The 12,188-nt window shown below is 47.5% G+C and overlaps 1 protein-coding gene across 1 annotated transcript in view; it reads right to left on the reverse strand.

Annotated features, from left to right (window-relative positions):
• LOC132456412 (kinesin heavy chain-like) overlaps window positions 1–11,262 on the reverse strand; it is a 29,606-nt gene extending 18,344 nt beyond the window's left edge. The window contains exons 1-14 of the mRNA XM_060050762.1: window positions 10,820–11,262; window positions 9,133–9,220; window positions 8,797–8,870; window positions 8,334–8,438; window positions 7,592–7,640; window positions 7,236–7,291; window positions 6,856–6,943; window positions 5,878–6,002; window positions 5,396–5,500; window positions 4,483–4,631; window positions 2,984–3,132; window positions 1,952–2,136; window positions 1,363–1,431; window positions 69–275 (exon numbers count right to left, since the gene is read on the reverse strand). Coding sequence (XP_059906745.1) covers window positions 69–275; window positions 1,363–1,431; window positions 1,952–2,136; window positions 2,984–3,132; window positions 4,483–4,631; window positions 5,396–5,500; window positions 5,878–6,002; window positions 6,856–6,943; window positions 7,236–7,291; window positions 7,592–7,640; window positions 8,334–8,438; window positions 8,797–8,870; window positions 9,133–9,220; window positions 10,820–10,945 — 1,575 coding nt within the window. The 5' untranslated portion in view covers window positions 10,946–11,262. The remainder of the gene's footprint in view (window positions 1–68; window positions 276–1,362; window positions 1,432–1,951; window positions 2,137–2,983; window positions 3,133–4,482; window positions 4,632–5,395; window positions 5,501–5,877; window positions 6,003–6,855; window positions 6,944–7,235; window positions 7,292–7,591; window positions 7,641–8,333; window positions 8,439–8,796; window positions 8,871–9,132; window positions 9,221–10,819) is intronic.
• Between the last annotated feature and the right edge of the window lie 926 nt (window positions 11,263–12,188).

A 12,188-nucleotide genomic window follows, 5' to 3' on the forward strand; every position in this document is an offset into this window, starting at 1 on the left:
ACTTCTCCCCCCCAACACACACAGACACACCGTCCTCCCCCACCACTTCACGCCCCGCCCCCACCCACCGTCTTCTCCTGCAGCTCGCGGGCCAGGTGGGTGTTGGCCTCCTGCCGCTCCTCCACCAGCTGGCCCTTCTGGTCGTAGTTGACGGCCAGCTCCTCCAGCGCCTGCAGCACCTCCTTCACCTCCTCCTTGGCCAGCTGGTTCTCCGTCTGCAGGCGGTCAAGCTCCTCCTGGATTTTGTCATAGTCGCGGCGCGTCGACGCCAACAGCTTGGGCCGGGACGTCAAGAAACACAGACACGCACACAAACACAAACAACCCCTGTAAGTCGCAGTTCTAGGGCTCGCTGTGCATTTTTGTGAGGGCTGATACGTTTAAATGTATTTGTTTCAAACATGGTTTAATTGAAGGGGGAGGACAATGTACTCTGCTCAAAATAACTCTTAAACCTTCTGTCTGAAGGTTTAATATGTTCTTAAAATGTTTAGGGAGACTCTTTTGAAGAGGCTAGTGCACCTAACTTCAATGTCACAATAAGTATGTATGGAGGAGTATGGAGAAGAAGGAGGTCAAACCACACCTTGTGTTTTAGAGCACCTATTATGCTTTTTCGACTTTTATGACTTATAAACGTTGTTATAATGATTTATAGTCATGCTTAACCATACCAAAGTGTCAAATAATGACGTACATGCATTTAGACGTATTCCCTGCTGACCGTCTGGGGTGGCTGTGCAGAGCGCTGAACACTAGGGACGCCGGTCGCGATTCACTTGTTCAAATTTCCGAGGTTTATCTACGTAGAACAATCCGGATTTTCAATGTTTGGTAATGGTGCAACATGCTCTTCCGGAAGGTAACCAATCACAACGGAGTGGGGTTGGCAGGAGGGGGCGGAGAAGGACGAAGCCGAGGGTTGACAGAGAATGCTGAAAGCGCCCAGATGAGAGGAAGAGTCTCCTGAAAATCTACATCGTTTTTTGTGCTGTGATTCGTGTCAGGTTGATCTATATGAGTCATTAATAAGAAATTAAGACCAGAAAAGTAGTATAATAGGAGATCTTTAAGCATGGTTGACTTGAGGGGGGAAGACAATGTTCAAAAGATGTGTCTATTCTAGAAATGTTTACGTGGACAGTCTTTGGGAAAGGTAAGTGCGCCCAACTTCCATTTCACAATAAAGGTATGGAGGAGAGGGAGGAAAGGCCACCTCCTTGTGTTTTATTTTGAACATCATTGATTCACTTGGGGAAAGACAATTTCCAACAAACTGTGTACGTTTAAAATGTTCCTAAAATGTTTCTTTTGAATGATTAATTTCACAATAAAGGTATGGAGAAGAAGGAAAAGTAACACCTCCTCGTGGTCCAACATCTGCTCCTTCAGCTTCTCCGCCAGTTGGCTGCTCTGGTTGATCTCGTCGTCCTGACAATGATACAGAAACACAAACAGTGAGCATGAGCGGACCACCGACCCAACACACCGGATGAACAACAAGCCATCTCAACTATCTCCTATCTTTTCTATCTCCCTCTTTCCTGTTCGCTTTCTTTCTGTCCAAGTGGTTATGACTGTAATCCAAGCCATAAACAGTGAGACGCAGGTCAATTCACACCAGTGTGACAAGAAATTGCAGGAAGGAAACAGTGATTTTGCTTGTGCTGTTTCTTGTGCTGCTTATTTTCTGCATTTGAAAGCAACAGTGAAAGTGAAATTTAAAGAATTCCAATGGTGAAGTTTCCAGAATGGTCTCTCGCTGGTTTCTAATCTTCCACAGGAACACATGTCAAGTCAAGTCAAGTCAAGTTTATTTATATAGCACATTTTAAAACAACAGTAGTTGACCAAAATGCTGTACACAAATACAATCCAGCGCCACATGACATCATTGGTTTCATAAACATCTCTACAGATGAATGCTGGTATATTGAAGGACCCAACTGACCTTGTCGTCCAGCTGCTTGTACAGGGAGACGATCTCCTCCTCGTACTTGCTCCTCTCCTGGCAGGAGACGTCCGTCTTCTCCCCCCCTCCCTCGGTGGACTCGGGGAGGTTGTCGATGACAGGGGTGTTGTCGCATTGCTCAACGTTGCGGGCGGGCTGCTGTTCCGCCTCCGGCACGGCCTCACCTGCCCACCGGACCAGAGGAGACACCGTGTGAACCTGACATGTACTGTGCTCCTCCCAGACATGGTTAGTAGATAGAGGCCACATGACTTATGTCTAAGGACAGGGGGATAAGGAGGGGGGTGTCATGTGAGCCTCCACTTCTCTCTTCGCTCCTCCACCTCTACTCTAAATCCTCCACGTTTCTCCCCACTCATCCACCTCTCTCCCCTCTCATCCTCCTCCCACCTCCTCCTCCCTCCTCCTCTCTCCTCCACCCCCCTCCTCACCCCCTCCACCTCTCTCCTCCTCCCCCCTCACTGTTCCTCCAGCGATTGAGCTCGGCCTCTCTCCCCCCTCCTCCTCCTACCCCCTCCACCTCTCCTCCTCCACTCCTCTGCTCCTCCTCCCTCCACCCCTCCTCCAACCCCTCACCGTTCCTCCAGCAGTTGAGCTCGGCCTCTCTCCAACCCCCTCCTCTCCTCCACCTCCCTCCATCACCCCCCCTCCCCACTCCTCCCTTCTCCACCTTGCTCCCCGCACCTCCTCCACCACTCTCCCCCTACCTCCTCCTCCACCTCCCACCACTCAACCTTCTTCACCCCTCCTCCACACCCCCTCCTCCTCCCCTCCGCCTCTCCTCCTCCCCCTCACCGTTCCTCCAGCGGTTGAGCTCGGCCTCTCCCCCTCCTCCTCCTCCCCTCCGCCTCTCCTCCTCCCCCTCACCGTTCCTCCAGCGGTTGAGCTCGGCCTCTCCCCCTCCTCCTCCTCCCCTCCGCCTCTCCTCCTCCCTCTCACCGTTCCTCCAGCGGTTGAGCTCGGCCTCTCCCCCTCCTCCTCCTCCCCTCCGCCTCTCCTCCTCCCCCTCACCGTTCCTCCAGCGGTTGAGCTCGGCCTCTAGCCTCTGGATGATCTTCTTGCGGCCCTTGCTCTTCTCCTTCTCCTTCTCGTATTTCTTCTTCCACTCCTCCGCCGTAAGCTCCAGGTTCAAACACACCGTGTTCTTGATGGTCTTGGCCCTGCGTGAATCAAACACGCACGCGCACACACACACACGGGCAAACGCACACACGCACACGCATGCGTACACGCGAACACACACACACAGACACACGCACGCACTCACATACGCACATGCACACACAGACACACACACACACACACACACATGCACACACACACGCACACATGTTAAGATGAGGAAGATGAAGTGATTGCTGAAATAAGAGTAAAGGATGATGTGGATGCTTGTTGGAGGGATGGTGAGCACTTGGACAACTGCCCATCACCTGAGGCTTAACCTCAACAAGACTGAGCTCCTCCTAATGCCAGGGAAAGATTGCCCACACATGGACTTACTGGTCACTGTTGAGAACATCACTGTATCTCCTTCTCCAACTGCCAGAAACCTCGGTGTGGTACTGGACAATCAGTTATGCTGCACCGCAAACATCACTGCAGTGGCCCGATCCTGCAGATTTGCACTTTACAACATCGGCAGGATCCGGCCTTTCCTCACCAGGGAAGCAGCTCAGCTTCTTGTCCAATCACTGGTCATCTCCCGCCTCGACTACTGCAACTCGCTCCTGCCTCTGCGATTAAACCTTTGCAGCGTATCCAGAATGCGGCAGCGCGCCTCGTGTACAACCTACCAAAGTTCTCCCATGTGACCCCCCTCTTCCGGGACCTCCACTGGCTCCCTGTAGTAGCTCGCATCAGATTCAAGAGGATGGTACTGGCATACAAGGCAGTCGATGGAACTGCCCCTGCCTATCTCCAAGCATTGGTAAAGCCACACACCCCAGCTCGATCCTTCCGCTCAACTACCTCAGCTGGACGTCTGGTACCGCCATCGCTAAGAGCAAGCAAAGGTCGATCAACAAAGTCACAACTCTCCTCTGTTTGGGACCTCAGTGGTGGAACGAGCTCCCTGCTGATGTCAGGGTTGCAGAGTCGCTCACCAGCTTCCGCAAAAGACTCAAAACTCGCCTGTTCACCTCGACTCTGCATAGCTACCCAGCCCCTTCCGGCCACCATTGTATGTTGTACGTCCTGGCACTTAATGTACGCACGTATTGTACGCACTTAATCTACATTGCACTTATTCATAGTACTTAATTGTGTCACATCTGCAGTAGCTGCTATCATTGCTGTACACGGGAAATGGGTTAGCCTAGCGATTGTTAGTACTTGCACTTGGCTCTATGAACATCTTTACTGTACTGACAGTGATATATTGTTTCACTTCTTATTACAAATTACTTATTGTAAGTCTTTTTGGATAAAAGCGTCTGCTAAATGCCCTAAATGTAAATGGTGAGTGGATGGTTGGATGGACAATGGATGGACAGATGAGGGGCGGGGGTTACCTCTGTCCGAACATGAGGGTGGACTTGGTCTCGGCCTCGTTGTACACGGAGGGCGAGCAGCAGATGATGATGGTGGTCCGGCAGTTGCCCCCCAGGGAGTCCTGCAGGATGCGAGTCATCTTGCTGTCCCGGTACGGGACGTGGCTTTTCTAAACAGGACAACACATACAATGAGAAATATTCCTTTGACAGCAAGTTATATGATCATATCCCATTGCTGCAATCATGACTGATCCTCTTTGCTTCCAGTGGGAGGTTGTATCGGGCGAAGCTGTGCTTGCACAGCCGTTGGGATGGAAAACTAATACTCTGTAACTCGATGGGTCATAACGGGGTTACTCAGTAGACCACAATTACATTTTGGATCCACAAATATATGACCAAAATTATCTATATTTAATAATTGTATTATTTATTTTGCTGTAAATCGTAGTATTTAGGCAATTCAACGATAGGTAACCAAACATGGACCTCATGGTTATGATCAGACTTTTCCTTTGTGTTGTGTAGTGTTCGCTCACCCAGCCATCCCCCCCCCCTTCACCTGAGCGTTCTCATCAATCTCTATTCCCTCATCAGTCTCTCCCCATACATACTAGCTCTCTTTCTTCGTTCCCTTGTCGGTTTGTTGTTTTTGTTATGTCGCTCATTCCTCGTGTTGTAGAGTTGGTTTCATCCTCCCTGAACAGATATTGAGTTGCTTCATCAAAGGCCCTTTGATTGGTTACATCCTGAGTCATCCTGTTTAAATTGATCAATTTGTTCATTTGTTCACACTCATAGAGCCCCTTTTACATTATGTCAACGTTAGCATTGAAAGACGATCTGGCTGGTGCCAGTCCAAGCTTGTATCTGTGTCCGACTCTCTCTGGGCTGTGTCACAGCAGCTGGGGATGCATTGTGGGTAACTCACGGTTCCCTCGGCCAGCGCAGAGATGACGTTGCCCAGCGCCGACAGAGACTTATTGATGTTCTTAGCCTCGTCCAGCACCGCCCCTTCTGCACCCGTCTTACTGACCTTGAGGGGCGACCCAGGGCAGAGAGAGAGCAAGAGAGAGAGAGAAAGAGAGAGAGAGAGAGAGAGAGAGAGAGAGAGAGAGAGAGAGAGAGAGAGAGAGAGAGAGAGAGAGAGGGAGAGAGAGAGAGAGAGAGAGAGAGAGAGAGAGAGAGAGAGAGAGAGAGAGAGAGAGAGAGAGAGAGAGAGAGAGAGAGAGAGAGAGAGAGAGAGCGGTGTAAGACAAGTGGCAAAATCGAATAGGTTTCCAAGAAAGATGACAAAGGAGGAAGAGAGATACATGCGAGAAGTGTTTGGAAAATCAAGAAGAAGAAGAAGAAGAAGAAGAGGAAGGAGCAGAAAGAGAGGTCCTAGGTGTGTTATAGGGGGGTCAGGGGAACCTTCTCGCTGCCGGCCAAGTCAACCAGGTACAGCTTCCCACTCAGCTTCTTCTCCGTCTCCACGTTCTCCTGCTTGATGTTGATCAGGAAGATACTGTGACTTCTGGAGCTGTGCTCGTTCATGTCTGCAGCACACACACACACACACACACACACACACACACACACACACACACACACACACACACACACACACACACACACACACACACACACACACAGGACGCACACACAGACAGATAAATACACACACGCACACAAATACAGACACACAAAGGCACACATAAAGACACATACAAAGGTACACATAAAGACACATACACAAGCACACACACACATACAAACACACGCACGCACGCACACACACACGCATGCAAACACAGACACGAACACACAGACACATGCACGCACGCACACACACACACACACACACACACACACACATGCACATACACAGGCACACAAACACACACACATGGTTACATGATTCTATAAATAACGCTCGCTCACTACCCTAATTGATCAATCCAGCCTTTACTTGTCTTTTATAAATGCTTGTAAGGCAAAGATATTCCTCACTTTAGATGAGCTCACACAAAAGACTCACATAATGCTTCCTAACTACCTGAACTCATCATGAACCCTAGCATTATTAAGTGTTTATATGTTAGTTATCCTAAAGGGCTACCAAAAACGATAATAAGATTAACAAATATACATTTTATTTACCAAAGCATGTATGTATTGCAAGATATTTATGAACCAATAGAATATAAAAAAACATAAACTGTTTCAACTAGCCTGAAGTAATCGCCACTATTTTCCTAATACAGTAAGCTATAATAGTCTGTGTATCAATAGAAACAGCAGTGTTCATTTAAACGTCCTGCTTGTATAAATAGCAAGACAGGGCTTGTTCCAAAGGCCAATCAGAGCGCACGATCAAAGGTTTCGAACTCCACCCCTCTGGACACCTACTGGTCACTGCGACGTGCCGATTGGCCTTTCCCTCATCGATGACGTCCATCACCTCCTCAGGACTGGAAACAAAGCGCTCTGTGCAACCCTGGAGGACAAAACAGACAGAACTCATGTTTCAGTGAACACACAACCCTCCCGGACCCCAGTCGCCACAACCACCTCTATCCCCTCCAAGAATCACGCATCCCAGCACTATTTAGAGTCGCTGGGATGCATGATTCGTGGATTGCACAGGCCGTACCCCACGTACGGCCGTACGTGGGGCCGGATTATTGTCTGTGATTGTCTGCGAACTGATAAATGAATTGACTCTTTGTTCCAGACTTTGATCGAACTGATACATATACCACCCTGTCTTGCCGTCATACCCCACCTACCTTGACATAGGGAACTCTGTTTTTGTCTTCATGCACAGCAAGGTTGGTCTTGGACACTTGAAAAAGGAGAACGAAAATATATGGAAATGTCCTCTAATAATGCATCCATCATAAATTCATCATTAAACTGAACTGAAATGACAGTTTATAGTATATCGTGGAGGTATAATCCAATCTTATTTTACTTGTTATATTAAATCTAAACTCAGGCATATAATAATGTAAACATATACAGTGCAGAAGTATCTTCACTGAAATCTGAATTAATATTCATGGCTATGAAGACATTCCAACATTCCAACATTCCGAAATAGGTTTCTCTGGGTTCTATTGAGGCCAGTAGAAGTTCTCCTTACCATCCAGCAGGTCCCTGATCTTGTCCATGTAGATCTCAAAATAGGACACCTGTGCAGCAAATAAAAAAAATTACGGTGAAAACAATTAATACTAGTTATTCCTGTATCTATTTGCATAATTTTACCACGATTTAATTTATATCCTGTTTCTTATACACAATCTAAGAGGGAAGGTCGGAAAGAAAGCTCGACAGAAAGAACCAAACCATGCAAAATGAAAGCTTGACAATTGTCTTGTGGTGGTACAATGTTTTTGATCCTAACCTTTGGATTATCGCGACCATATTCAGGTAATCGTTGTGGTTCTGGATTGGCATACAATGTCGGACATGGTTCACATCCAAACAAACAACGGGTGACATGGATGTCTGTGTTGTAATGTTGTCCTTGTAGGACAGCTACATTGTGTAGCTGTGGTGGGTGATCATTTTGGCTGCTAAATCAAGGTTGAAGGTACAGGCTGCCCAGGGTAAGGTGCAATAGGTATACATTTTCCTATGTTTACCTGTGTTGACGGAATTTTCAAATAGCACTAAAGCACTTTATTTAAATTAAGAATTTAAATGGAATAGACTTTTATTAACGAATAGTGGTATTTCATTTTGTTGGTTGCATTTGATCAGGTTGTTTTTTAATGTGTTGTAGTCTTTACCACTGCTGTAAACCAAACCTCCCTCTGAACTGAACTGTGCTTGCGTTTGTGGTTGCAGACAGTGCAGTTAGCCGACGGCGCTTTGTTAACCTTGATATGGAACTCCAGGTTCTCGTCCATGGAGTAGATGTGGTCGAAGATGTCGTTGGAGATGCGTGGGATGATACCCATCAGCTGGGGGTTGTGGAGCTTTCCCTGGGGAAGAACCAGCCAAACGATACAGGTCGTTACCCAATGACCAATCAGAACTACGGGGGGGGGGGGGATCTATCAGACTGCCATTAATACAATGGGTTCCGTTCCGTGGAGCCATGACAGGAAGAAAGGTGTCTGATTGGTCAGAGTCTAAACTCTCGTTAAGCTGCTCTTTAGGGCATGAGGAAGATTCAACTAATAAAAGACTTTCAGTGAAGACGTCGGGGAGAACTTAGAGGAGAGGGTAAGGTGAGAGATGGGGCTGTACTGTATTCACGCTGTAATAACGCTGTCTGAGTCCAACACGTTACATCACTGCATTTAGCAGAGCGAGAGAGAGACCGTCGAGATGAATCACCTCCATTGTGTGGGTCTTCCCTGAGGAGGTCTGTCCATAGGCAAAGATGGTCCCATTGTAGCCTTCCAACACGTCTAGAATTAATACAGAGTAATCAGAGGTCAATGCATTCATCATCATAGTCAAATGTCTGTGTGTGTATATGTGTTTGACATTTTTACAATATAATAAGGCAGGTTAACAAAGAGAAAACTTCTAAGGTTTATTAAGTTGCATTCTGCATCCAACACAATTCATTAATCATGCCTCTCGAAGCTGTGTGTGAGTGTTTGTGAGTGTGTATGTGTGTGAGTCCACCCCCCCCCCCCCCCCCCCCCCCCCTCTGAGTGGACCCACCTTTGACGATCTGCTTGGCGCACGCATCATAGACCTGCTCCTGCTGGGAGTTCGGGGGAAGAACACGGTCGAAGACGTACGGCTTTCCCTGTCATTGTTGTTGTTGTTGTTGTTGTTGTTGTGGTGACACACCACCAGAAAGACAAGGACAAAGAGATGTCAGGGCAGTATCACCTTGGAGAGAGGACAACTCTCAGGAGGACCTTTTAACTGCAGTAGGAGCGGATCCAGAGTTGTCAAGGGGAGGAGCAAAAAAGAGCAAAAAACAAGCAAGAAAATAAATAATGACCCCTCCCTCCATCCTCTCCCTCCCTCCCTTCGTGTGTCCCCCGTTGTTAAGTAGTGCATTCATGCACCTGCGTTAGAGCTACGCTAACGTTGTGTGCGCACATGTGATTTGCAGACGAGATGGATGCTCAGAACCGATCAGGGAAGAGCTTTCCTGAAACGACATGGAAACTCACAGTGCATTTCTCTCACTCAGAGCTGATGGATGTCTACCGCATTCTGAACATAATACACACAATTGTTGTTAAATCTAACTGACAGCATCTTTCATTCATACAAATCTTTTAAATTGTACAGACCTCAGTCAGTTAATATAAAAAAAAAACACTATAAAAGATAAAGCCAGCAGTGTCGCAGTCGTAGGATAGTGTTTCCCAACGTTTCTTGTCTTGTAGGCCTACCCTCACAGTCCTATCAGTGGGGCTAAAGTCCCTGTTCATCAAAACAAAATGGTGAGGAGCTTAAAATAGAAGAGGCCGAGGGCTATTTCTAGTCTTTATTTATCAGCAGCAATCCACATACATAATATGGATGAGATTCAACAAATATTCATATTTATTGTGTAGGCGTGATATAAGCTAAAGCTGAATGTTTACAAGCACTCCCTGGAACCTGCTCGCGGCCCCCTATCGGCCCGCGGAGCGCCGGTTGTGAACCATATAGTTAAACCACAGAGGAGTCCGCGGCACAGCGTAGGATGGGCGCGGGGTGTGTTGAGCAGTCACTATGCAGGCAAGGCTAGCTGGCAGACTTGGCAGGAATCAACAACTCTGGGAAACACACCTGCATAGCTATTTAAGTTTAAATACGTCATGAATGTGTGTGCGTGCCGGCAATATCGGATGGCCTTTTGGTCAGCATGATAAGGTTTATTATTCTACCAGTGCCTGGTTCATGAAAGAAGCAGACCCCTAATGAGTATGATGGGACACTTGTGTTTGTCTTACCATGACACCTCTGTTCAAAGGGTATAATGTGATTACAGAAGACTGGACCAATATCCATCAGCTTCAATTTGCCCGTTCAGCAAGGTTTTCTACCGCATCGGACACACGTCAAAAAAAAACCTGCTGTCTCATACCGGCAATCTCAGCGTCCCATAATAACACACACACACACACACACACACACACACACACACACACACACACACACACACACACACACACACACACACACACACACACACACACACACACACACACACACACACACACACACACACACGAGCGTGCACTCGCGTTGTCTCTCCAACTTAAGTCTAGTGACGCTATTTCAATGTGCCCCTGTGCGCTGGAAAAGAAAACGTACCTTGATCTTTTTTTTTTTACAAAACTTCAAACTCGCGTATAAAACAAAAAAATTAATTAATTCGTTTTTTATTTATTTATTCACTTACCGTTATCACCACGGTGTCGTCGTCTTTGAATTTGGGGATGTATTTGTCCCCTCGTGTGATCTCCGCCTCGTTCAGGGGCCTGAACCTGCACAGCACTTTGACGCCGCACTCTGCCGGGTCCGTCATCGCTGTAGTTGGTGGTGGTCGGCAGGTTGTCCAAGAGGGGGAATCAAAAATGTTTTTAACGAAAACCTAAACGCGTCATGCAGAGACACTGCGCCATGCGTCAGCCCACAGCCACGATCCCGTCGTCTCACTGTTAAACACTGAAGGAGGAGAGCGGAAGTCAGTGCGAATAATGGGGGGCGGGGGGGGGGGGTTGTGTTCGTCCCGCTCGAGGATAGAGGACAGAGAACTTCGAGATTAAATGCTTGCAAACACCCGCATCGTCCTGCTCGCGGGAAGCGCGCGCTCGGTCCGTGGCTGATGCTGCTGATGCTGCGGCGGCGCGCGCCCTCATCCTGCATCAGCAGCATCTCGGCTCCCAAACACTCCTCTCCACCCCCAACCCCCACTCCCCTCAAACACTCATCTCCATCCCCCCTCCCCACACAAACACCCAGACACACATAGCCTACACAGTGATTAGTAGTGCGCACATTTCTATTTTAAACGTTAAGGACAATATGGGCCAGTTAGATTTTTTTTGTGAGCCTGGAATTCACTGTTGGATGTTTGGTTGGACTCCTGGTCGGATCGCTCGTTGTATTTATCGTTCGGTTTACAGTCGACATGTCATCCCGCCCTGGACGGCCGACTGCTCCTCTAGAGGGCGCTGTAGGACTAAATACATCTGAACGAGGTGTTCATTTGCACCAGTGGTATTCACTATTTTTTTCAGGAGAGCCGCACTAACAGGACAAAGTCAACAGCAGAGCCATTTTGACCGCAAAGTATCAAAACCTATAAATTCAGTCATACATAAGTATGCCTGCTTATTAATATGTCATCCCTGAAGCAGTGTTTCCCACAGAATTTTGTGAAACTGGAGCCCAGTCCTCAGGGGGGTCCCGGGGCATGTTCCCCGGAAGAAAATGTGGTACCTTTTAACCTAGAATGCATCAATCTGGCGCACTTTGAGAGGAAAATAAAGACTTGTGTGACTGTGTACTATTTTCTGGAATAATGTGGAAACACTGGGTCACATAACATGGAAGCTATTGAAGAATAGGTTATTACTTTTTATTAAAATATTTGTAAAAAAAAATAATGAATTAAATATTATCAATCAAAACAAGTGTGTTCATAGAAAACCCCCCTCCAATAATAATTGAGGGGCATTGAGAACCCTGCCTGTGTAACACCCTGGAAAGGAGAGAAGTAAATAATCACACTCAACACGGCGCTCTCTTTGTCGTGGCTTCGGCAA

Source organism: Gadus macrocephalus, chromosome 4 (assembly GCF_031168955.1).
Source record: "Gadus macrocephalus chromosome 4, ASM3116895v1".
NCBI lineage: Eukaryota > Metazoa > Chordata > Actinopteri > Gadiformes > Gadidae > Gadus > Gadus macrocephalus.